The following is a 26,132-nucleotide window of genomic DNA, read 5'->3' as shown; positions in this document are numbered from 1 at the left end:
GGATTGATGTGAAGTACGGGTACTCTTTTCTTTGCTATATTTTGAAAGTAGCTTGATTGGTAATGAAAAAGAAATAATAATAAATATTCTTTCATGGGAGGCATACAAGGGAGGTAACAAGTGTTGAGAAATTCTTACATATACTCAGAGCACCACCTTATCTGTGTTTTGGCCAAATAAAACACACCAACTCATATCATTGTTATCCTAGTTGGCATCCACCTAATTGAGGTTATTATTTTCTTTTAATCCTAGCTGGCGTCTTCCTTTCTCCTTCATTTGCCTCCAAAACCTGGCTTCCTCACCTCAAACCTTGTTCACGCCTCATCCTCCATCCTCTTTCTTCATGAACCAAATGTCAAAAGGGTAGAAAAGTCCAGATTAAGCCAACATCATCTATTGCTCTTGCCATTGATTACCCGGGGAGTGGCCGATTTCTTCTCGTAGGCACCATACAACCAAATCTTCTCTTTGCTCTAACTGGGAATCGTTTCATTTAATTTTCTTCCTGATTCAGAGTCAAAGATTTTTGAAGGTATGCGAAGCTGATGCATTTGACTAGAAAAGCTAGGAATTTTCTTCACGATTTTGGCTTCTACATTTTTGGTCTACGAAGTCATGTGTTTGATTAGTTGGCTGTAATTACTTGATTCTTTTATTTATTTACTTATATTCTTCTTTTTTCTTTCATTATAGCCTCTGATCTAAGAAACTGGCATTTTGTGTTGATGATACTGACATTATCTATGCCCTACAAATGATATTTCATTGTCTAGATGAGATTACTATGTTAGACTTCTGTGTAATTATGCTCTTATTTTAGATTATATTTCTAGTGAAAAATGCTATTTGTTTGCGCTAAAATCTTGTGTTCTCGTTCTATTTCAAGTGTGTTGGTTTGTTAATGTTCAATCAATATATAAGAATTCTTTTGATTTTACATTTAGGTTTAGGAAATTCAATTGACAAAGGTTTTTGACAATGCGGTTGAATATGCATATAAGTATTTTGTATATAGCATATAAATAATTTTTTCACTAGTATTGTTCTTCTTTGTTAATTTTTTCCCTTGCTGCAATATTATTCTTCTTCACTAGTATTATGCTGGATTTTGTTTACAACAGTTTGGAGACAAAAATATTATAGTTGATTCTTGAATGTCAAAGTGCAGGGTACATAAGAAATTTGTTGAAGCCAACAGCCTTTGACATCAAGTAAAGGTGATATTAGTGGAATTATGAGAACTCATTGAGGAAATTCTCTTAGACGGGGGAAGCAAGTATCAAACATGGAAGCTATGATAATCTTGTTTCGCAAAATTGTGTTTTTTGAAAGTCTTAGTTTGAGGATTTTATTGGGCTAAACAGCGTACATAGTGATTGTGCTAGGGGAAAAAAGTCAATGTGGTTAGGTTAGGATTTTTTATTGGGAAGATCATTGTAGTTTGTGTTTAGTTTTTCTTTGTATTTTAGATATTGAGGTGATGATTTTAGTTTGGAAACTCTATCAGATTGAATAAATGAGTTGTTTACACTTTCTTCTCTGTTATATTACATTACATCTGGGCAGATTTTCACAGTTTCAGTAGTATATTAGAAAACTTATTAAGATGACAGCTTTGTGTGTGTCTGTGTTATCTATTACGTATATTCCCTATGATATGGGGTGTATAGTGATACTTGCATCATAGCATGGACCAAACTTTTCATAAACCATGTCAATTGGTCTTATATAATAGCAGAAGGCAGTTGGGAAATATAGCAACACAATCAGCACAATAACACAAAATCCCTTGCGAGTAATTGGCTGATACAGTTCAAATGCAATGGTTGTAAAAACAGGATTATTAATAACCAACAATGGGGCTCTTAAAGTGAGGTAGTAATGCAAGGTGAAAAACTTGCTTCAAGCTGAGGTATCATTTGAGCTTTTTTTTTTTGTCAAAACAAAGGAACAATATTATTTCAAAATACATCTGCTTAAAATTGGCCTTCTAACAACATATTCAAAGTCACTACACACTAAACAATACAGTGAAAAAATCCAAGTTAGACTATCATGCTCTCCCAGCCAAGAAATCTATATTTAGAAGTCTTCCTGCCTCTTCAGTCTTCAATAATCCAATAATATGGATGCTTCTCATTTTTCCACCAGTTAAGAGATGAACTGCTTCCGGTCTTCCACTTCAACAAGCACGAGCTAGATGTAAAACTCTCTCTTCCTCACCACATGCAAATAGAGCCAGGAAAACATGGGTCGGCCCATTTAAGCCCTGAAATTATGAGGGTCGGGTTTGAAATTTTTTTCATCAAATGGAAAATAAGCCCTGGAGGGCTAGTTCTGGAGGGTTGAGGGTTGGCCCATTTAGGCCCTTTTATAATTTTTTTTTTTTAATTTTTTTTATATAATTCTAATCTTCTTAATTTTTTACATTGTTAATAATATTTCAAATATTTAGTTATTATTATCATTTTAAAATTAAAGTTTACAGAATGATTTGATTTATTTAGTTTTAGACAATAATTTATCTAATTAGATTTTTTAAAAATAGGTTAATTTGGACTTTAATAATGATTTGATTTATATTATATGCATTGATATTTTTAAACTACATATATATTTGATAATAGAGTATTTTTATACTTATATAACTTATGATTCTATAATTTGAATTAGAAATTCATGAGTTTCAATAATAATGTTTCTCACATTAAAGTAAAATAATACTTAGATTGTAAAATTTAAAAGTAAAATTCCTATAAAGAAGAAAAACTTGATATTTTTGTTATAAAAGAAAAGCATACTTATGAAAAAGAATAATTGATTATAGTGTTGATGAAGTTTCAAAAGATTAATGACAGTGTTTATTTATTGCACAATTGCGCTATAGATAAAACTTTTGAATGTTGTTATCTTGTTAATGAATGTTTTAGGTGTTCTTGGATGTTGATGAATATTTATATATAATGATATTTTGTATTTGTGACTTAAGTTTATTCATATTTATGTTTTTTATTAACAATTTCATTAATTTATTTTCATTTTTGATAAAAAAATATGAGAAATATAAAAAATAATATTTTTTCTTAAACGGGCCAAAAGCCCGCGAGCCCGTTAAATTAAAGACTGAACCTAGCAAATTGAGGTATTTTTAAAATTTTGGCCCTGAAAGGCCGGGCCTTTTAAGCCCGTCAGTCCTGAAGGACCTGTCCTGATTCCCATCTCAACGTGCAAAGTATTATTGTTAAGAGCCAATCCTCTTCCAGCCTTTCCGAGTTAGTAAGAAGCATGTCATGGGCAGCTAACCCATGAAAATTTATATTTTTCCCGCACTTGTAACCTCTAGATCTGTCTTTGCATTTTCTCACAAGCTCCAAAGTTAAAAATTTTCAGAAAAGCATCTAAAAAAATCTCAAGTTCTCTGTTTTTATCCATTTCATCCAACATATGGAGCATTTTGGAGGCATGTCTTACACAACATTTTTTAATCCAAAAATCTAGATGTGAAGATAGCCATATCAATCATACAATTTGAACAGCACTATCACATAATAAACCCAATTGATCAGAGAATACCATAAATTAATAATATCTTCCTAAGCCACCTCATCGACATTACTGGAGGAAAAAAAGGAACTTGACTGTTCAGGCATCAAGCTATCAATGACTTGTATGAGAGAGTCGTTGCAAGAGACTAGCTTGTTTAAGACAATTTTTTTTGAGAAATCATCCATCTTCTTAAAAAATCTCTGGTTTGCCTCTGACTCTAATTAGCAAGAAAATTGAACGAAAAGGTTCCAAGTTAGGGTTGAGAGAAGATTTGGTTGTATCGTGCCTAAGAGGAGAAATCAGCCACTCCCCGTGTAATCAACGACGAGAGTCATAGACGACGTTGGCTCAATCTGGACTTTTCTACCCTCTCCACATCTGGTTTGCGAAGAAAGAGGATGGAGGATGAGGCATGAAAAAAGGTGGAGGTGAGGAAGCTAGGTTCTTGAGACGAATGAAGGAGGGAGGAAGACGCCAGCTAGGATTAAAAGAAAATAATAACCTAAATTAGGTGGATGCCAGCTAGGATAATAATGGTGTGAGTTGGTGTGTTTTAATTGGTCAGAACACAGATGAGGTGGTGCTCTGGGTGTATGTAAGAATTTCTTACGACTGTCTTGTGCTTTCTAATTTTATTTTAATTTTCAAGGAACCTTTATTGATATATTCATGTCGGCCCACAAAAAAAGTAACCCTATATACCAGGGTCTGGAATCTGGGCCTCAAATAAGCCCATAAATACACAGTTTGTTTTTTTTTTAACAAACTGAGAAAATATAAAATATTCTCAAGGAGGGTCCGGCCTGAAATCTGCTGGAACAATCAATCACAAAATGTTGAAGAGAGCCTTCGTCGGCGCCGTCGGTGTTGCCGCCGCGCTCCGTCACCCCTGTCTGTCGGCAACTCGGCATGCAGGGACCCTCTCTTCCGCCGTGAATTCCATGCTTCTCCGCTCACTTAAGGATCACTATCTTGAAGTGGCCAAAATGACTATGCCTCCTGTACTCTTTCTAACCATTCAATTTGTTCTCTCTTACACCCTCTTGCTTGTTTTGTCAAAAGCTTGTTTTAATTTCTTCGGCCTTTTCGGTGCGTTGCAGAAAGTAGCTCCTCCTGATGCATTCTCTGTTGTGAAAGGCGCGCTTGATTCTGAAGGTCCGGTCCTCAAACGAAAATATGGCGACGAAGAAATCAGTATTTACGTAACGCGATTGCTTAGTGGAATGGATGACGAGAGCAGTGGGATTGATCAGTTGTTCCTTCATGTGGATGTGTCCAAACCCGGTCAGAACGAATCATTGATTTTCCTATGTGGATTGTATGAGGATGCTTTGGGAATTCACTCTGTTTCAATGAGGCCAAAGGACCCGAAGACTGGGTACCTTGTTCTTCCAACTCAATACATTGGGCCTAATTTTGAGTAAGTTATGATTCTTTTCTTCCTGGTTCTCTAGCTGTTTCGTATATTTTGGTAAATGCAATTTGCTTATGTCATGAAATCATGACATAGTAAACCATTTTAATGGAGGTAATTTGGCTCTCTTGCATATCTGAGAAGAAAGAAAATGATAATGAAATGGGAGATATTGATGTTCTTGACTAAATTCAACTAGAACATCACAAACTTCACTTGTAAGAAACGGGAAGATATTCTTCTCTTTTTTATTCTATGTATTTCTAGAAACTGAAAAGGAGCAGATCCTTCGGTGTCCATTCTTAATTTATAAAAAATAGAAAAAAGATGGTATAAATAAAAGACGAAAGAGCTCCCTTTTTACCGGAAGAGCAGATTTGATCTTGAACATATCCGGTGACAAAAGAAAGATCATCTTCAAATATGGAAGAAATTTAGTGTCATATTGAAATTTTAGAATAGAATATTTTACTTTACTCTTAACGCTGCTCTTAGTGTCTTTCCTCTTACTTGTTCATGAGAAACTTGTGGCATCTTGAAGTAGGTGATTGTTTTCCATTGGCACAAATCAAGATGAACTCTTGATTTCTATTAAACATATAGGTAGTTCCAATAGGATTGGCAAATTTAGCAAGTTTCTTCGAAATTCTGTGAAGTGGTTCCTTATGAAGCGGCTCGTGTGTCCTAATCAGGTTTCGAACTTGTAACCAGTCCATGCTCCATTGTTTTTCTTCATCATGTGGTATTGCATGCGTTATTAATTATACAATTATGCAATAACCCTTACTTCGACAGGGTAAAGGTACTAGACTGATGAGTTGTTATAGTTGTGTGAAATCTAGGGCTAGTGAATGTGGTTTGAATCATGTCTATCTTGACACTTTAGAGAGGTAGCTTTATTCAATTATGTTTACAGGGGAAAGAGGACACCTCGAAATCTTAGGTGAAGTGAATGAAGATTTTTAACTGCCTTCTGACAAACTGTTGGAATTGTGTGATTGAATTACTAGCTTACGATTTGAAGTTTAGAAGGTTACCACCCACTGTAATTATTTTTAAGTGGCTCTAATGTATCGGTCATCAACTGGTGAACTGCACCGGCTGTTATTTCTTGGTTGAAGAAGCTTATGATGGTGCATATCTGTCATCAATTGGTGAAGCAAGATGTCCTTTCTTATAACACGAATCAAGTAAAGACATTTGTTGTTCATGCCTTTTGGGGGATGCCGAAATACAATTGAGCTGAAATTGAGTGATTGCGTTGGACATGTTGCTAAATGGTTTCATGGCATGCCGGAGGTTTAGCTGCACAAATGAAATTGCCTTCATTGAAATTATGTAACATTCTGGTCAAAAAAATGATGAGCATGATGATCCCCTATGTTTTGTTGGTGTAATGAAATAGCTACCGATAATGTTTATTTGTTTATGATTAAAAATACATTGCGGAAAAAAGGGAAAAAAAAAATGCCCGCTGAACTCTGTTGGAAAATACAAACAATCTGGCTGTTCTGTAATCCCCATCCTTTTACCATCATAGTATTTGGTACCTTGTTTTATCTGTTCCTATTTTAATATGTGGGGGGACTTGTGAATTGACAGGGAGCTTGATGAAAGGACGAGGGATGCATTTCATAGTTACATAGAGGAGCGAGGAGTAAATGAGAGCCTCTTCAAATTTCTGCAAGCATGGCTTTATGTGAAGGATCATCGAAATCTAATGCGATGGTTCAAAACACTGGGTTTGTTCATTGATGGAGGAAAGCAGCCAGCTAAAAATGCTTAAGCGTCCCATATGGGATTATTGGTCATGCAACAATGCCTATGCTTCATGAGTAAATTTTGAAATATAAGGGCTTTGTACAATAGTTCTGGTGCATGCAACAATTCTAATATTGTGTTTGCTCCTTTTAACAAAAAAATATATTGTGTCTTCCTTCCCTTCGCTTTTAGATTATAATAGCTCATGATGCCTTTTTTCTAATGCTCATGGAGAAATGAATAGCATTGTTTATGATTGCTAAATATTACGTCTTGTTTTTTTATATCCAACTATATTCGGGCCGGAAAAAAGATCAGACTATTTCAAACGCTCATGGATTGGGCCCGTGGATCCGCCCAAAAAGATGGTTGAATATGTTTCTGTAAAACCTGCCCGAAAGTTATCCAAGGGTTTTTCTTTTTAAGCTAAGCACTAGTATTTTTTATTGAAGGCAATCTTGTTAGATAGTACCTCCGGTTGTTACTTTTTAATATAAGATCTTGTTTGATTTTTATTTTGGTTCTAAATATAAGGCGTCAATCCACTTTGTCTTTAATATTTATACTCCTTCGATCCTTAATATAAGACCCATTTAACTAATTTGATTATATTAAGAAAGTTAGGTAAATTAGTTAATTATAAGAAAAGTGACATATTTTTTCTAAAACATCATAATCATCTTTCTTAATACCCTTTTTCCTCTTCTACTTGATTATGGTTGAGGGAGTATCCATAAGGGTACTTCAAAGAAAATTAAAAAATATGAGAAATGGGTCTTATATTTAGTACCAAAATCAACTCAAAAATTAGGTCCTATATTAAGGATCGGAGGAGTATATTTTTTCCAAAATAGTCCTTCTAATAATGGTAATTCTAACCAACACACTTGATTAATAAGGATATTTTGGGAAGGATAATACCTATTTATTACAAATAACTAATTTAATTTATTTCTTTAATCTCTTCAAATTAATCAATTAGCTCTTATAATTAAAATCAGAGGTAATATTAAATATCAAATTTTGGTTCATCACATTATAAAGGAGTCAATCCTTTCTGTTATACCTAACTTCCATTAGATATCCATGGATTTATGTTTCCGTGAACAGCATTTCTTTTTGAGCAGGCAGCCCATCCTCCTAGTCCTAGCCGACATCTCATCTCATTGATCTCAGGAAAGTTTTGACAAAATATTAAAATAATACAAAATAATGTATAAGTTAACTATTAATCTTCAACTACATGTTACTTGCAATTTTTGTTTTGCAATTCATCACACTTCATTAGCTATTTATTACAATATTTTATTAATTAACAATTACTTTTTTCAAATGTCAAGTTGTGAAAATAAATGAATGAAAACCCCAGTTTATTTACGACTTTTATTTAGCAATTCACGACACATTGACTGTTTAATGTTAATTGAAATTTGAATTCAATTGAAATGCATTCATAATTTTGCCGTTGAAAAACAATTGTAATTTTTCTTTCCACATATTAAAAAAAATGTAATCATTCTTGATATAAGAACTAGACCATACAAATTTAAGGGTTAAATTGCAAATCTCCTTATCTACTGTACTTTTATACACACTTAATACTATAAAATCTTTTAAGTATGAAAATACACATGAAGATTTCAAAATAGTACAGAAATGTCATGACACCTCAATTTATTTTGTTTTCTAAATTTATAAAATTTTTACACAAATTACACTTATTAAAAAGAAATATGCGAAAAGAGTTTCTATTACACATGATTAAAGAAGATATCGTAAAAAAGCCAATTGTTATTTTTATAAATAACTAATCCAGGCTCATTTTCTTTCATATCCACAAATCCATGAACTAGGAAAAAAAATGACGGCCATTTCCCATTAAATATTTTTAAATTTTATAAATGTTAGCAACAAACGAATTCAATTTTATAAATGTTAGCAACAAACGAATTCAGAGTCATTAATTATTAAGTTGATAAACTGAGAACTCAACATTGAGTTGAGTGATAATATAAGATTTTGAACCCACCCAACTTCAATTCGGGGTAAGTGGATAACAACAAAAAGTGTGTTTGAATTGGGGATAATAAAACTGAATTTTATTCTATCTGACATTTGCAAAAATCAATTAAAACAAAAGTCAATTAGTATAACGTGATTTATATTTAAATTGGTATTTCTAAAAAATCAACTTAAAAAGTTAAAACTTGTTTGGATGGGTGATGAAAAAAATAAATTTAGATATAAAATGATGGAAAAAGAACATAAGTTTATAATATACTACCCCTAATTCTCAGTATAAAACTCAATTAATTAATTTGAAAAGACTAATAAAGTTAAATAAATTACTTTAAAGTATTTATATTTATCATTTTTTTTAAATTAATTTATTTGACTTGTAAACTAATGTGTAATCTAAATATATCTAATGATACACATAAATATTTTAGAAATATCATGTAATATATAATATAATTAAATAATTTATTTAGCTTCCTTAATCTATTTAAGTTAGTATTTTGGGGTCTTATTTTGAGGAACGAAGGTAATATATGATATGTATACAAGTTGATAAGTTTTAAAAAAATAATAAATTAAGTTAATTAAATTTTATTAGTTAATTTTTTTATCTTAAAAAAGAATCAAATTATTGGATCAAAATAGGAACTATTTAAATACTCTTATCTTTCTTTTTCATCTTTATTCCTTCTCTCTCCACGTTACAAGTTCTAAAAGGCAGAAATCTTAGCGTTATAACGCACATAGCCTTTTGTCCAGAAGTTAATTTGAGAAGCAACCTAGCCAAACAAACTTTTATCACCAAATGACTCACCAACGTGCGTCCTCTAGTTTCCTAGGCACGTTATCTCTCCAAAATAGAGTTCCAAACCAGCACTTAAGTTTGCAAAAGTCAATTGAAACAAAAGTCAGTTTTGTTACCGCTAATCTAAATACATTCTTAATCCATTCAAATTAGTTAATTAAATTTTAAATTAAAAACCGGAAGAGTATGCATATGTGCGCAAAATTAAAAAGGTTAAGACTTAAATTTGTTTAGAAAGTTTTTATTCAGAAGTGTTAGTTACCCAAAAAATTTTTAAAAAAACAAATTTATCCCAGAAGTTTCAAATTATAGCAATTTGGTCTCAAAGATCCAACGTTGACCACTAAAGTAGTGACATTTCACTGTCAATATTCTTAAAGATAAGGAGCAAAGTTACTATGATTTTAAACTTTCAGAACTAATTTGTACAAAAAAAAATTTGGATGCCCAGCACTTTTGAGTTAAAAACTTCTAAAAAAATTTTTGCACATTGATTCAAATTAAAATGCTTCCAAAAAAATCTTACATTATTTTGTTTTTTTTGGGAAAATTTTCTTAGAAAGAGATGAGGACTTGTCATGTTACATTAAACTAAAAGCCGCCCCTCCAAATTATTACATGGAATCTTCTTATATAAAAAGCCAACTCCCAGTTGGTTGAATGTGGCTGGGAATTGGCTTCTTGGATATACATCAGTACATTCCATGGGAAAAAACACAAAAACAATTACCAGTTTTGAATTTTATGCGTGGCATAACATTTAATAAATAAATCACAATATTAATGACTCATGAACAATGCGGCCTACCACAAGAGGGAATGAAGAATATTACAAGCTTGTCCGCTAAGAAACCCAAATTAGAAAATGAATACAGTGAAAAGGATAACGGAGGAAGCTTGCAATCGCAAACGCGGAAGAAGACTTTGAATTAGAAAATTCTTGCCTACCTCTCCCCGCTTGTTACGGTACACGCAAATCTATGACAATGCTTATTTCAACGTCGGCTGCTGCAATTCAAATAAACTAGTTAATCCTAATAAATGCAACACCATCATTACTTTGAAATACTTTTATGTGTACTGCTTCGCGGTACTTAATAAAAGAGTCAATTGATTAATTTAAATAGATTAAAAAAAATAATTAAGTTAGTTATTTACAATAAATAGGTATTGTCTTTTTTAAAATATTTTTACTAATTAAGTGTATTAATTAGAACTACTACTATTAAAAAGAATATTTTAAAAATAAATAAATAAATATAAGAGACAGTTTTATATTTATAATTAAAATAACAGTAAAACGAGTTTTTATATTAAAAATTAAAAGTAATATAACATAAGAAGTTCAAATATATGACAATGCTTATTTCAACGTCGGCTGCTGCAATATGCGTCACATAAATTATACCTCTGTTCAGATTGTTAATATTAGAGTTATTTGCTTAATTTAGACAGATCAAGAAATTCAAATAAATTAGTTAATCATAATAAATGCAACGTGATCATTACTTTGAAATACTTCCACGTGTACTACTTTCGGTCTTTAATATAAGAGCCAGTTGATTAATTTAAATAGATTAAGAAAATTAGTTAGCTTAGTTATTTGCAATAAATGGGTATTATCTTCCCTAAAATGTCTTTACTAATCAAGTATATTAGTTAGAACTACTATTATTAAAAAGAATATTTTGAAAAAAATAAATAAATATGAGAAATAACTTTATATTTATAATTAAAATAAAAATCAAACGAGTTTTTATATTAAAAATCGGAGGTAGTATAACATAAGAAGTTCAAGTAGTTTAGGAAAAAAATAATAAATATGACAGATAATGTTAAATGAAATTTTATATTTAGTATCAAATCTAACTCTTCAAGTAACTCGGCTCTTCTTTTTTTGATAACACTAACTCGGCTCTTCTATTAGCGATTGGACAAGGTATTATTTTGGCCACTATTATTATTACCACCTTTGATCACTAATATAAATTGTTTATTATTTTTATGATAATTAGACTAATTTGGTCATAACTTATTTTCGGCGTTTAATTGGCAGGAAGGTAACTTAATCATGGAGTTATAAACAAAAAGAACAATTTCCCTTAATAATTGAGAAGCGCACATAAAATCGTCTTTTTGAGATTGTATATATTCACCGGCAAGAAATTATTTGAAAGGTTAGGTCTCTGTCGATGTTGACCTGAGTATCGTTTATTTATTTAGTCAAGCAGACCTAAGACTGGACTCCGTAATGTCCTCATCATCCTTCAACAATTCTCACTTGAATCTCAGAACCAGTTTCGGTACACATCACTTTGATGAGCATCTTAAATTCATTCGATTTAGACTGTCTATATCTAATTTGAACAGTTCAGATTTAAAATATTTAATTAATTATTTTTAAATAAAAAAATTATTTTTTTACAAGAATAATAATTAAGAGATCATCACTGTTTTAGATTCTATACATATTAAAATAATTATTTTAAATAAATAAAAATAAAAATCAAATCAAATCTGATCCATCTAAATAAAAATTAATGATTCATATCTAATGAGTTTAAAGTAAACATCAAAGAAATGAGCAAAGACTGATTCCATCTCTTAAACAATCACTTCCTTACAAGACGCGTTGCTTTTACTTTTCCACACCTCAAACACTATAAATATCCACCTTCTCTTTTCTCAAAACCACCCGAGCAAACTAATCTCTTAATACAACGTAACAGAGATTATATTACTCACACCCACCCAAACATGGCGTCTTTCAAACAATCTTCTCTCTTGTTACTACCTCTCTTGCTCATTTCCTCTTTCGTTGAAAGGTCCTCCGCTGCCGGAATTGCTGTCTACTGGGGCCAAAACGGCGGCGAAGGCTCCCTCGCTGACGCGTGCAACACCGGAAACTACCAATTCATTAACATAGGTTTCTTGGCCGTCTTTGGCAATGGCCAGACACCACAACTAAACCTCGCAGGCCACTGTGATGGCACTGCGAGCTCCTGCTCCGTCTTTAGCGACCAAATCAAAGGTTGCCAATCTAAAGGCATCAAGGTGCTCCTCTCCCTCGGTGGTGCCTCCGGAGGCTACTCTCTTAACTCCGCCGACGAGGCCAACCAGCTTGCCAGCTACCTCTGGAGCAACTTCCTCGGAGGAAGCTCCGGCTCACGGCCCCTAGGTGACGCCGTTTTGGACGGCATTGACTTCGACATCGAGGCCGGTGATGGACAACACTGGGACGAGCTAGCCAAGGCTCTAAAGGGGTTTAACCAGCAGCTAATCCTCTCCGCAGCACCTCAATGTCCATTCCCAGACGCTCACTTGAGTAATGCCATCAACACTGGTTTGTTCAACTACGTTTGGGTTCAATTCTATAACAACCCTCCATGCATGTATACCAATGGAAACATTAACAATCTTGTGAGTTCATGGAACCAATGGAACACTGTGCAAGCCGGCCAGGTGTTCTTGGGCGTTCCGGCATCTCAGGCGGCAGCCCCAAGTGGTGGGTTTATTCCGGCCGACGTGATGACTTCTCAGGTTCTTCCAGCCATCAAGGGTTCTGCTAAGTACGGCGGAGTTATGATCTGGGATAGGTTCAATGATCTCCAAAGCAAATATAGCGACGCCATCAAGGGTTCCATTTAAAGAACTCATTATTAAGTGTGAACTTTTGAATAAGTAGCAGTTTCGGTAGGCTTGTTCCGAAGGCTACATGAGTGGAATAAAAATTTCTTTATGTAATAGATGAATTTGGAATGAATAATGAAATACGTAAACTATTCAACTGACTCCGACATTACAATAGCCAGCGCATGATACACACACAAGTTAAGGTGTCTACAACACCTTAAGTATTTTTGTCAAGTGCATCTAGTATCTCAAAATAATTTGTGATGCGTTTAGTACTCTGAAGTACTTTTTAGATGTATTCAGTACCCTAAAATATTATGTAGTACTATAAAGTATTTTTTTCAAATGCTTCCAACATCTTAAAATATACTAAAAAAACACTTTATAGTAATTGATATACATTCATTTAACAGTATTTTTTAAGAGTAATGACAAAATTAAAATTGTTCATGAATTAATATTTTAAAAACACAATCACCTCTGAAAAATTAACACCTTAAGAGCAAAATTACATCACAAAATAATTTAAAGTGTTGGATACAACTGAAAAATATTTCAAAGTGTTAGACACACTAACAAAATACTTTAAAATACTAGAAGCAATTTAACTATACATACATATTTATATATGAAGCTATACGAAAAGTTGTGCTATTTTTTCGGAGTTATAAGTAGTGCCATTTAGTCCGAGTTTTTTTTTTTTTTTGGGAATCACCATTTAGTCTTGAGTTATATACGTACACAATAATTGTTCAAATACGTAAGAGCACTTAAAACTAAAATGAAACTTAACCAGGTGATACCAAAATATTTTATTCTATGAAGTTCAATATTTTTTTTTAAAGCAGTTCAGTTTTTGGAACTTATTATTATTCATTGAAATATTGATCATATGATCTTCCATTACTATAAGAAAAGATTTTAATGTGGGTTTTAAAAGGGACTTGTAAACTAGAGACATTTTCCCCCTTTTAACATTGGTTAAAAAATGACGTAAAAGGGTTTTTTTTTTGTTTTTTTACAATGGTTGAGGGAGATCCATAGGGGTAATTTAGAGAAAATTGATAAATATGAAAACGGGGTCTTATATTTAGGACCAAAACCAACTCAAGAATTGGGTCATATATTAAGAACCGGAGGAGTATTATAAATAACTAATTTAACTAATTTTCTTAACCTACTCAAATTAGTCAATTAATTTTTATATTAAATACGGAATGTGGTACTATGATAAAAGAATAAGAGAATGAGATGAGTGACGTGTTTTACACTTAATTTCTTAGAAGAACGTCTTTCGGTGTGTTTGGATTGCCAATTCATCGAGCTAACGTGCTTGGGACTCTACGAAAAGCAGGTTCAAGGTTCATTTACAGATTAAAGGTTGTTTGGGTGGACTTTGAACACAACTAACTTATGGAGGAAAATCTTAGTGCGGTACAACACTAGGAATATAAGCTTTCTCCGTTTCTAACATGGAGAGAGAAAGAATGAAGATGAAAATAATAATAACGGTATTAAGTAGATCCTATCTTGATCCAATAATATGATTTTTTTTGGGTAATAACTTAATTATTTTTTATTTATTATATTTCTTATATTTATCAAATTATATACATGTAATGTATTGTCTCAGATCCTTAATATAAGACCCAATAAACTAATTTGAAGAGATTATGAAAGCTAAATAAATTACTTAATTATATCATATGTTATATGATTTCTCTAAAGTATTTATATATATCACTAGATTATAAATAAATTTATAAGTCAGGCTATTTTAATTTATATCTGAATTTATTTTTTCATTACCTATCCAAACAAATTTTAATTTATCAAACTGACTTTTATTTCATCTAACTTTTACAAGCGCGAGTTAAGGTAAAAATACATCAATTTTCTTGGCTATGGGAAAGGTTCGATTCAGGGATATTCGACTAGAGTGTACACGGATTACAATCTTTGTACAGAAACCATAGGCCGAGAAGATTTTGGGAGTGCTTGGCCTTTTGAAAGTCGCAAGACCAAATAGCTTCTCATGATTTTGTGAAGCATTCTGGAATACCACAGATCTTGCGATTGCATGTGAGGAGGACGAGGCGCTTTTGTGATTTTCTTGGGGCGAGGGAGAGGAACTGTTACTGTCTGATAAAGTTGAAGGAAGAAGGAGAGGAAAATGGAAAGAAGGTTTCTCAATATATAGTGTGGCTTTGCTGTGAGTGTGAGGAATAGAGAGAATAAGAACGAAAAGTTGAGATCAGCCTCGAGCCAAATCTGCGAGAAATTAGGAACGCCATTGCTGGAAAATTTCTTGGATCACAAGATAAGAAATGGTGAAGGCACTATCTTCTTTGCAGCCATGAGCCTATAGTAAGACTGGTGAGTGGTGAGGCATTTACTTGGCATGGCTCCTTTTTATGGCTAAAAGTAAAATAAAATAATTATTAAAAAAGCCATTGATTCCCATTTTTTGTAAAAATTAAAAACTGATATTTTGCCATTCAAAGCTAGTTCAGTCACTAACATCGCATCATCACTTTCTACTTCCACTTTGTTGAAGCCTAGTTCCCAGCAAAGCTTAAGTCCTTCTAACACCCCCCATACTTCCGCCTCTTCTGCAGTACTTACATTGAGCTTGACAGTGTATCCTCTTATCCACTCACCTTGATTCCCTCTAATTAATCCTTCACAACCTGCTGCTCCTCCTCTGTTTTAGCATACCATCCGTATTGAGTTTACACCATCCTGCATTCCGTGGTGTCCACTTAATTAAGCTAACTTCTATTTCTTCACGCTGCATATTCACATCATCCCATCTTCTCATGTAAATCCCTTAATATTGCTTAATGATGGAGTTAGCATTGCTTGGAACTGCTGCTGCTCCTTGTTTGTGTATTATTAAGTTCCTCCATCTCGAAATCGCCTTGCACTGTGTGGCAAACAATGCCGGCCAGTATATACATTCCTGCCTTCTTGCACTGTCTCTAATGTTGTTTTCCAACCAACTTCTCCACTAACTTGAGAAAAATTCCTCCTTCTTCTCCCTCGGCACGAGCTTCATCCAGATTTCTACTGCCCACTCATGATCTCTTAATGCATGTAACCCATCTTCTTTATGTCCCCTACAAATTTGACACACTCCTGAGCTTCCATCCCATTTTTTGATATGTTTCTGGTCGTGAGTCTCTTGTGTCCTGCCATCCATAAGAAAGTTTTAACTCTTTCTGGCACTTGTAGCTTCCACACATCCTTCTAGAAATGGCTCCTTGTCCCTTCATGACATGCTTTCAACCAGCTGTAAGCGCTTTTCGTGGTAAATTCTCCATTCCTTGTCAAGGTCCACTTCATGCGCTCAAACTCCTCATCTCTTCTGTGGGGTGGGATAGCATTGAGAATTCTTCCGGTGGTTTCTTACGACAGTCATTGTTGGATCCCCGTAATTTGCCAGTTTCCATCCTCATTCATGAGGTCACTGACTCTCAGGTTCATATCTATGTCTGCTCCCGGAGGAATATAGGAAATTAATTTAGTCTCACCACATATCCACTTGTCAGTCCACACTTTTGTATTGCATTTGTTTCCAATTTCAATAATCACAAGCTCCTGAAATATCTCTAACATCTTGGCTAGCTCTTTCCATAACCTAGCGTCGTCATTTTTCGCCAGCATATAGCATCATTCTCACCTTCTCTTTCTCCATATTTTGCTTTGAGAAAGTACTTTTGTAAGACAGAAATAATTGTAACGTAGTGGTAAATTAAAACTGAAAAAAGGGAGTGAATAAATTCTTAAATTTTCAATATGTTGTTTGATGGGGATTAGGAGAGGGTCTTCATCCAAAGCAACCCGTTGCTCATGGGAGTGATGAGTATCCCAAGCTCATCATATTTGGATCATTCAGATTTAATTTATCCTTTTTATTTTTTTAAACAATTATTTTAATAAATATAGAATCTAAAATAAAGATAATATCTTAACTATCCCCAAGGACCTGTGTGTAATAAATTACAATTATGAAATTACCTATTTACCCCCATTAATTTGAACCCAATGCAATTCATTTACAACCTCAATAGTGGCTATTGACAACCCGAGGAGAAGTGGTTAACAGCTTCGGCAATGCCCCTGGTATCCCACAGAGTGAGTTGTTAGGGGCACTGCTGAGGTTGTTAACCACTTCTCCTCGGGTTGTCAACAGCTACCATTGAGGTTATAAATGAACTGCTGCAATAAAATTAATGAGAGTAAATAGGTAATTTCACAATTGCAATTTATTACACACAGGTCCCTGGGACTTAGGAATCATTTTGGGATTTTTAAGGACTTTTTCTGAATTAATTGTCTTCTGTGAGACCTGCGTGTAATTTTTTCCATTAATTATTGCAGACTTTTGGAATGGCTTCATGCGAAGGATCATCCAAATCTAATGCGATGGCTCAAAATACTGTGTCTGTTCATTGATGGAGGAAAGAAGCCAACTGAAAATGCTTATTATATTCATGAGTAAATTTTAAAATATAATGGCTTTGTATCTTATTCTTAATATAAAAGTTAGTATAAAATTTAGTTTAGTCCTAAACATAAGATCGCAATCCACTTTATTTATCATATTTATTTATTTTTTTAAGATAGTCCTTGTAATAATTACACATGTTAAATGTTTCATCAAATAGCACTTGATTAATAAGAGTATTTTAGAAAAAATAACACATATTTATCACAAATAACTAACTTAACTAATTTTTTTAATCTACTTAAATTAGTCAACTAGCTCTTATATTAAGGACATGAGGTAATACTTTTGTTTTCTTTTGTCATGGATAATGGCTTTAGAAAAAGAACTATTTAATAACAACCTTGTCAAAAACTACATAAAATGTGAACTATTCCAAGTCACAACTTAGAAAAGAAAATTTCCCTAAAAAAAAAAGAAAAAGAAAATTTGATTAGCTAATCAAAATACTCTTCCGATTCTTAATATAAGACCTATTTAACTAATTTGATTAAATTAAGGAAGTTAGGTAAGGTAGTTAATTATAAGAATATGACATGTTTTTCTTAAAACACCATAATCATCTTTCTTAATATCTTCTCTTCCTCTTCTATTTGATTATGGTTGAGGGAGATCCATAGGGATAACTTAGGAAAAACTGATAAATATGAGGAATATGTCTTATATTTATGACCAAAATTAATTTAATAATTAGGTTCTATATTAATAACCGGAGAAGTGTTTCTTAACAGTGGATTTCTCATATTTAATTTATTTAAAAAAAGAAAGACAAATAACCTGAAAAAGAAACATCAATAGAATACGCCGCTCAAAACACACACATATTTTTTTTCTTTGCCCACAAAAAACACACACATATATTTGATTCGAACCACATCCAACTGCTTTCGCGCTGAAGAAAAGGTCCAACTGTTTCGAAACGCTCACGGATTGGGCGCAGGGATCCGCCCAAAATAAGCGGTTGGATCTATTTCTGTAAACCTGCCCCGAAAGCCTACACTATCTAGGGTAAGCCGTGGGCCGATTCCCTCATCTAAGGGCGAGCAAAACCGAACCGAAACCGAATACCAAACCGAACCGAACTCAATTCAGTTTTTTCAGTTCGGTTAATTCGGTTTTTATTTTTTTTTCTGTTATTTCAGTTATCGGTATTCGGTTTCTTTTAAAATAATTCGGTTAGAACGGAATAACCGAAATTATTTGAAAATAATTCTTTTTTATTTTTTTTAATACTTCTCCCTATTTTCTTTTTACAGACTACTTTTCTGTCTCCTCACACCATCATTCTCGGGTCTGGCTTCTCTCCGCTGCCGTTTGAAGCAAAATAACAATGGAGTGAGAGGAGGAAGTGCTTGTTAAATGTTAATCCTAGTTTGTAAACCCAACCACCCCAAAACAATTTTTTTTACACCCTCAGGATTAGGCATTTCCTCTGTCCTCACCCAATGCCGTTGTCTTTATCCATTTGCCGAAGTACCCTGCCCTTTATTTTATTATTCTTGCTCCCTTGTCATTTTGCTTCAAACGGTGCCGTGCAATGGTAGCGGAGGGCAGCGGGCCATAACCGCAGTGGAGAGAAGCCAGACCCATCACTCTCTACCATAGCCTTTCACTCCCATCTCAAGCCCTAGATCTTACAGGCCGCACCATCACAGCCTCCTTCTCCAAAGTCCAATCTCTAGTTCTCCTTTCTCCTTCTTCAGCCTTCGCTCTCAAGTTCCGATCTTCACTCCTTGGCCGCGCAAAGTTCGGACTCACACCTCGCTACTCGCCGCAGTCTCCTCCCTCCTTGGCCGTTGCTTGTTGCGTTCCAGTAGATTCCCCCGGTTCTCTCACCTTTCAATCTTCGTTATTGTGAGGTAAGACATATGCCATAGTTCAAAATTTTCAATCTTCTCTCTCCCCTGATTCATCGCTCTAATATTTTTTTTAGGGGGGCTCTTAAAATCTGGAATCTTCTCAGGTGTGAATTGTGATGAGAAGGAAATAGCTCTTTCCTCTCAAGTAGCCTTTTCACGTAGTCATAATTTAGAATATGGTCCCAAAACCATTATTTGTAAATTAACCCTATACACTGTGTGTTCTCTCTAGTCTCTCTGCTTTTCGAGCTGCCACTTTCATACCGGCTGTAGTTTTATCCTGAAAACGCCTTATGCATATATAAAGAAAGACCATCGCTGTCCAACAATGTTTGACATAATTAGTGGTTTATTAATGATGAATATAATTTTATGATAGATGTAAACATCTCCAACTTATTTAACTATGATAGTGTGTTAAGATATACATATTTGTGAATAATTTATGTTTCACAGAAATGTCGGCCAAGACTTTCTTACATGAAAACAGAGCTAATAAAAAAAAAAAGGAACAGGGGGTGTGAAATCAGTGTGTGGGAGGTGGGTGAGACATCCACTGATTCAGCAATCTAGTTTACTTGATACTTTCGTTTGAAAAGAGTGATTAATTAACAAAAATGAATCAAACTTCTATTCAACTTCATAACATATTTTATAAGCGGTCCTATTTTGATGATTTTAATTCAAGATGCGAAGCTTGGGTTTTGGAAAAGTGCGTGGAAGTAGTGCTACATTTTAATTAACATCATTTTATGCATTGTATTGCCTAAAAGGAATGTTATTGTTTGGACTTTTATTCTGTTGGTTGGCTACATGTATGATATTTGGAGCCAAAAAAAAAGCCCCAAAAGAGGCCCAATAACCGAACAAGACCACTAACCGAACCAAATATATTTCTTAATTCGGTTCGGTTAGTTAATAATGTTTTGTTTCGGTTCGGTGGCGGCATTATGATCTATTCGGTTATTTCGGTTAGTATCACTAACCGAACCGAATAACCGAATACTCACCCCTACCTCATCATGCTGATCTCGGGTTGTCCCCCAAGGTTTGGGTGCTGTACGGTACTGGAGTCGATATTCTGGATTTTGGTATCCTCTGGGAATTTTACTGAAAATTGTGAGTTTAACAATTTCATCTCTAACAACTTGCGTTTTTCTTACTGTACTACTCTTTTTTTTTTTTTAATGCGATTATCTCCAAGCTTCCAGTGGTACGATAACTTTAGATTTAAGGATTGGCTTATGGATCGGCGATGATAATTGATTTTATTTCTTGCTTTGGAAAGAAAACCTTGCCTTGATTAGCTGGTTAATATTTTCGTTTGCTCTTTGTAATAGATTTGAAGTTGTTAGGCTTTTGGAAATTTTTTGTCGAAATTACACATTTTATGAAAAATTTCATGTGATGGCCAAACAAATGAACAAGTTTCGTGTGGGTATTCTAAGTCTTGTGCTACTTGCTTGGTTGGGTAGTTCTGGGTAGTTACATCTGAATTTCGAATTTCCTTTATGACTTTCTGGTGATCGCTCTATTAATCTTGATATTTTGTTTTATGTGGCAGCAAGCTGAATGTGTGAGACAAAGATGGGTGAGGCGGGGGAAGCAGAAGAGCGGCCTGTTTTCAGAGATATTAGACGCTATTACTGTGAATACTGTGGCATCTGCAGGTCCAAGAAGACCTTGATAACCGCTCACATCAATACCCACCATAAGGTAGTTTCTTGGATTAAGAAGTCCACTGTAAACCTAAAAATTTTCAGTTTGTCAGGATTAATTAAATAACTGCTATTAAGTTTTATAAATCCTGATGTCTCTCAGGAGGAGGTGGAGAAAGCCAGAATTAATACAGATTTCAAAGTGGAGGATGTAAAATCCAATACTTGCAAGGAATGTGGTGCTAGTTTTAAAAAGCCTGCCTATCTAATCCAGCACATGCAAAGCCATTCACTTGAGGTATTTATTTGTCAACGTGCTAGTATCCTGCTGTACAAATTTAGTTCTTCCAAATTTACATGGTTTAAAAATCATTTGTGGGGATTTTGAGCCGTAGTATGTTTTGAATTTGTAGAAAAAGATGGCAGATCAAAATTGATTTTCACTTGTCGATGTCTGTGATGTATGAGTGGAATTGTCTGTTTCGCATCTGTCAGATTTTATGTTTGATCTGTCCCCCTTATCTGCAAAAATTCTAACTTTTTCTGATGTATAACTGTTTGTATTAACACTGGATGATATTGGTTGATCAAGCTACTGAAGATGCATGTTTTTGCAGGGAGTTAGTTTATAAGATCTTATTATTATTGGAAAGTTGTGGATGTTATGGCGTGAAGCATTGGATCCCAGACAAAGAACTCCAAAATGCGGGAGGCATCATATATCAACCTGATGGATCAGTATCAGGCAGGGAGACCTCCTGAGAAGCTCCATCAGGGTGCCTCAATCACGCTGAGTTCAGTAAGGTTTCAGTTTGTTTGCTTTTGTCTTGTTCTTGTTAGAGCACAGTTAAATCTGTTTAGATTTTGGCATTGCAGCTTTTAACGCTCATTTAATGGTTTCAGAGGCCATATGTGTGTGCCATTGGGGATTGTCAGGCAAGTTACAGAAGAAAGGACCACTTGACTCGTCATTCTCTTCAGCATCAAGGGAAAACTTTCAAGTGTCCTGTTGAGAATTGCAATCGCGACTTTGCTTTTCAAGGAAATATGACAAGACATGTCAAGGAATTCCATAATGAGAATTCCGCTTCTACTACTGCTGAAAATTCGAAGCAGTATGTTTGCCCGGAAGTTGGTTGTGGAAAGGTTTTCAAATTTGCATCAAAGCTGAAAAAGCATGAAGATTCCCATGGTAAGATTGTTTTCATTTACAATTTTTTTAATTCTTGAGATGTTTATTGAGTAGCCTTGACACAAACTTTAGGGTGACTCAAGTTTGAAATGATATTAGACAGTTTTAAAGATTGTCTTTAACCTGCAGTTAAGCTGGAGTCAGTAGAGGTAATCTGCTTATATCCTGATTGTATGAAGCATTTCACAAATGAGCAGTGCCTTCAAGAACATATCAAATTGTGCCACCAATACGTGACCTGTGAGACATGTGGAAAAAACCAGTTGAAGAAGAATATTAAGCGGCACCTCCGTATGCATGAAAGCAGCACTTCGTCAGGGACGTTTAAATGTGAATATAAAGATTGTGGTAGTCAATTCTCAAGTGTAAGACACTCATATTCCTCAACTGTTTAATGTACAATTTAAATCTGAGTTGTCTATGAGCTAGATTATTTTTTATGTAGTAGTCATTTTTGTAGCAACTGAATCTTACAATTTATTCGGACGACTATGCATCAACAGAAATCTAATCTCCAGAAGCATGAGAAGGCTGTGCACTTTGAAGAGAAACCTTTTGTGTGTGGCCTTCCTGGTTGTGGCATGAGATTCTCTTACAAACATGTGAGAGATAAACACGAGAAAATTGGATCGCATGTCTATAGCCTGGTAAATTCATTCACTTGTGCCTTCAAACTTGTTTGAAGAACTTTGGATGTTTTAGGTGTAATGTGCAAAGTTTTTTTATTTAAAAATTTATGGATTTTTGGATGCCTTGGTACAGGGAGATTTTGAAGAAACTGATGGGCAGTTCAGATCAAGACCCAGAGGAGGGCGAAAGAGAACATGTCCTACTGTTGAAATGTTAGTTAGAAAAAGAGTTACTCCACCCAGTCAATTGCATCATTGGTTACTTACGCAAGAGGATGATCAGATGCATTAAGCTGTGTGAACTACATTCAACCATAAGCGTCCTCCTCCTACCATGCATGTGTTCCACATTAATGCTTCCGGGGAATTATCAAAATGATTCTACGCCAACCATCCAGAAGTGGCACTACGGCAAATCTGGGTGGGAGAAATTATGTGAAGAATCATTGACTTAGGGCAAAAGCGTAGTAAATTCTGGTGCCTGCTGTATAGTATAGAATTGACGTATATTATTTACTGATTTGCTGTGGAAACTATGTTGATCTAAGAGAGATATGAATATATATATATATATATATAAACTATTCGACCGCTGTCGCTTTTCCATTTTTGTCAGGGGAAATGACCAAAAAAAGAAGTTGGAAATTATTATATGTCAAATAAGAAATGTTAACAAAAATTTGTTGTTATTGGTAAATTTACTACTCCTCGTCTTATTTATAGAGTAGAGAGAGAAGGTATTTTTGGATTTTAGTTATAGGATACGGAGAGAAATTTTTTGTGTGGCTGAAAAATTTTATCTCATTTATTATTGTGATGGCTTTGTTTACATGAGGTATAATGTATATTAAATAAGAATAAAGTTAAAAAGTTATTAAATTCGAAATATTAATCATTGAAGTTTAATGTTTTTTTTTGTTTGTATAAAATATGCTAGAAGTATCTTATAAATAAGATCAGAAGAGTATTATCAATATTAAATAGAATGTTGTTATCAAACCTAATTTCGAATTTATTAATTCTTTTTTGTTTGTTATGTTGTTAATAAATGAGTTATTGACATCTCACCATTCCCGAAGATGTTTTAACGAATGATATACGGTTGTCAGTGAAGAAATACATGGAGTCAAGCATTTGGAAATATGAAAATTCTAAACTAATTTAAATATATTAATAAAATTATTCAAGTTAATTATTTACAAAATATGTGTATTGATCTTTTTTTAAAATACTATTTTAATCATTAATAATGAAAATTATCTCGTTTATAAAAAAAATTTCTTTAGTATATGCAATAATAATGATATTTTAAAAAAGTTATAAATTTAAAAAACAAAGTGAGATACTTTATATTTAAGTCAAGAATTAATAAATAAATTCGGGATTATTAATGATTCACAATTTACGCCTAACATGCTACTATAATTTTACCAAATGTAAGGTTTACTCATTTGCATGTCTTCAAAAATTCAAACGAAGTTTTTATTTGTCCAAAGTTTAATATAATAATTAGCTCCCTGTGTCATGTAGATCATATTAATGTAATGTGAGTCTAGATTTGTAATTTTGCTTGGAAAAATGTAGTCATTCTTGATATAAGAATTAAACCATATAAATTTAATTCCTAAGGCCAAGCCTCTATTTTTCTAATATAGATTTAACTTGAATATAAGATAAGAAAGGAATCAGACTTAGTTGATACTACCTCCATTCTTATTTATAAAGACCTCTAACGTATTTCAAATATATAATTATACATATTTTATTTAAAGTTTTAATTTTTCTCATCCTTAATGAACTGTAAAATTTTCAAGCTAACTAACTAAGTTCTTTTAACTTGAGAATAATTTAATATTTTCTTGGAAAAAAAAAGAAAAAGAAGAAGCAATTTTAACTAATTTCACCAATTCATCTAAAGTTACTAGGAGCGAGTATTATCAAATTTAGAAATTCCAAAAGTGAAAATCTAAGCACTTAAGAGAGATAAAGTAGAGAGAGAGTGTCTGCCAAGAGTAAGTTTTTTCCATGTCTTCTGTCGACCTCACTCCCCGGAAACAGCCTCCAGATCGTCCTATGGAGGGTCTGAGGGCTCCTAATGGGGGGATTGAAGATCAAAAGAGCACTGCCGGGTCAGAAGGAAATGTGATTACGTTGCCAAGGCAAGGGAATACTATGAGCGGGAATGAAGAAATGGGAAAAGACGAAAGCAGAGGTAAATCGCAGAGGACCACAGGAACTTTTACTGGGGAAGTATCCTTGAGAGCTCGAGAGGAGGACTGGATGTCAGAAGAAAGTGAACTTCCAGTCAACACCACCTCAACCCCCTTGTCCTACAGAGATGCCGTTAAGCCCCCGGCGGGAGATGAATAGAACCCACAGAGAATGAAGAGGGTTGAAATACCCTGGGACGGGAGTCTACTTCAGAGCAATGAGGAAGAAATGAAACAAGGAGTAGAGGTAGTTAATACTGCAGGTTGCCCCCATATTTGCTTTTCTGAAGAAGAAAGGAGAAGGCTAGAAAAGAACTGGGAAATGTCGCTGATTATCAAGTTGTTGGGTGGAACTATCGGCTTCATGCAGATGAGGAGGAAGGCTCAGCTCATGTGGGGAAAAGCAGGTACGGTAGATCTCTCGGACATAGGTAATGGGTACATGATTGCAACCTTTACAGACTGGGATGACAATTTCTTTGCTCTGGAAGGGGGCCCTGGTTGGTCGCCAGCCACTATCTAACGGTCCAGACTTGGAAACGAAATTTCCAACCTTGGAATGAACGTATCAACCGAGTAGCGGTGTGGGTGAGACTACCGGGTTTACTAGGAGATTACTATGACCGTAAATTCTTTTATAACCTGGGTAACCAGATAGGAAAGGCGATTAAGGTGGATGAGATGACACTGACAAGAGCAAGAACGATGTTTGCTAGGATGTGTGTAGAAGTGGACTTGAACGCCCCACTACTTCCGTCTTATATGGTCGATGGAAATATCCTTAAGATAGAGTATGAGGGACTACACCTGATCTGCTTTGGGTGTGGAAAATTCGGACACAATGCAAAACATTGCCCGGTCAAAAACACGCAAAATGGCCAGAACCATGAAGG

The 26,132-nt window shown here is 34.1% G+C and overlaps 3 protein-coding genes across 8 annotated transcripts; all 3 read left to right on the top strand.

Moving 5' to 3' along the window:
• The first annotated feature begins 299 nt into the window (after window positions 1-299).
• On the top strand, window positions 300-6,903 carry LOC114727518 (mitochondrial acidic protein mam33). Of its 2 annotated transcripts, none has more exons than XM_028914219.1 (4): window positions 300-535; window positions 4,367-4,550; window positions 4,650-4,969; window positions 6,078-6,480. In XM_028914219.1, the coding sequence occupies exons 2-4, from the start codon at window positions 4,383-4,385 to the stop codon at window positions 6,202-6,204; spliced, it is 615 nt and encodes a 204-aa protein (XP_028770052.1). In that variant the 5' UTR covers window positions 300-535; window positions 4,367-4,382; the 3' UTR covers window positions 6,205-6,480. The 2 variants fall into 2 exon arrangements, with proteins under 2 accessions (XP_028770052.1, XP_028770051.1); XM_028914218.1 differs by lacking the exon at window positions 6,078-6,480 and adding an exon at window positions 6,566-6,903 and having other exon boundaries at window positions 312-535.
• On the top strand, window positions 2,539-23,702 carry LOC114727514 (transcription factor IIIA-like). 5 transcript variants are annotated; one of them, XM_028914213.1, is made up of 8 exons: window positions 19,441-19,550; window positions 19,625-19,654; window positions 21,115-21,266; window positions 21,372-21,506; window positions 22,112-22,400; window positions 22,530-22,765; window positions 22,904-23,047; window positions 23,163-23,702. In XM_028914213.1, exons 3-8 carry the CDS (start codon window positions 21,123-21,125, stop codon window positions 23,319-23,321), a joined length of 1,107 nt encoding a protein of 368 aa, XP_028770046.1. In that variant the 5' UTR covers window positions 19,441-19,550; window positions 19,625-19,654; window positions 21,115-21,122; the 3' UTR covers window positions 23,322-23,702. The 5 variants fall into 5 exon arrangements, with proteins under 5 accessions (XP_028770048.1, XP_028770046.1, XP_028770045.1 ...); XM_028914215.1 differs by lacking the exons at window positions 19,441-19,550; window positions 19,625-19,654; window positions 21,115-21,266 and adding exons at window positions 2,539-2,551; window positions 21,826-22,007 and having other exon boundaries at window positions 21,483-21,506; XM_028914212.1 differs by lacking the exon at window positions 19,625-19,654.
• Window positions 12,252-13,339, top strand: LOC114727517 (acidic endochitinase-like). Its single transcript, XM_028914217.1, has one exon. It carries the CDS (start codon window positions 12,306-12,308, stop codon window positions 13,194-13,196), a length of 891 nt encoding a protein of 296 aa, XP_028770050.1. The 5' UTR covers window positions 12,252-12,305; the 3' UTR covers window positions 13,197-13,339.
• Window positions 23,703-26,132: the final 2,430 nt, after the last annotated feature.

The sequence above is a fragment of the Neltuma alba genome, unplaced genomic scaffold, assembly GCF_004799145.2.
Source record: "Neltuma alba isolate B1F8T4 unplaced genomic scaffold, ASM479914v2 tig00012481_pilon, whole genome shotgun sequence".
Taxonomy (NCBI): Eukaryota; Viridiplantae; Streptophyta; class Magnoliopsida; order Fabales; family Fabaceae; genus Neltuma; species Neltuma alba.
The sequence above is the reverse complement of the archived record's forward strand: the minus strand, read 5'-3'. Positions and strand labels throughout refer to the sequence as shown.

What these genes read in the sequence shown, in the direction of transcription:
- LOC114727517 (XM_028914217.1), top strand. Translation starts at nt 12,306, where the DNA reads ATGGCGTCTTTCAAACAATCTTCTCTCTTGTTACTACCTCTCTTGCTC.
- LOC114727518 (XM_028914218.1), top strand. Translation starts at nt 4,383, where the DNA reads ATGTTGAAGAGAGCCTTCGTCGGCGCCGTCGGTGTTGCCGCCGCGCTC. An exon ending in CCAAAATGACTATGCCTCCT is followed by an intron (nt 4,551 to 4,649) that starts GTACTCTTTCTA and finishes GGTGCGTTGCAG; the next exon opens with AAAGTAGCTCCTCCTGATGC. An exon ending in TACATTGGGCCTAATTTTGA is followed by an intron (nt 4,970 to 6,565) that starts GTAAGTTATGAT and finishes GTGAATTGACAG; the next exon opens with GGAGCTTGATGAAAGGACGA.
- LOC114727514 (XM_028914212.1), top strand. Translation starts at nt 21,123, where the DNA reads ATGTGTGAGACAAAGATGGGTGAGGCGGGGGAAGCAGAAGAGCGGCCT. An exon ending in AAAGCATGAAGATTCCCATG is followed by an intron (nt 22,401 to 22,529) that starts GTAAGATTGTTT and finishes TTTAACCTGCAG; the next exon opens with TTAAGCTGGAGTCAGTAGAG. An exon ending in GTGGTAGTCAATTCTCAAGT is followed by an intron (nt 22,766 to 22,903) that starts GTAAGACACTCA and finishes ATGCATCAACAG; the next exon opens with AAATCTAATCTCCAGAAGCA.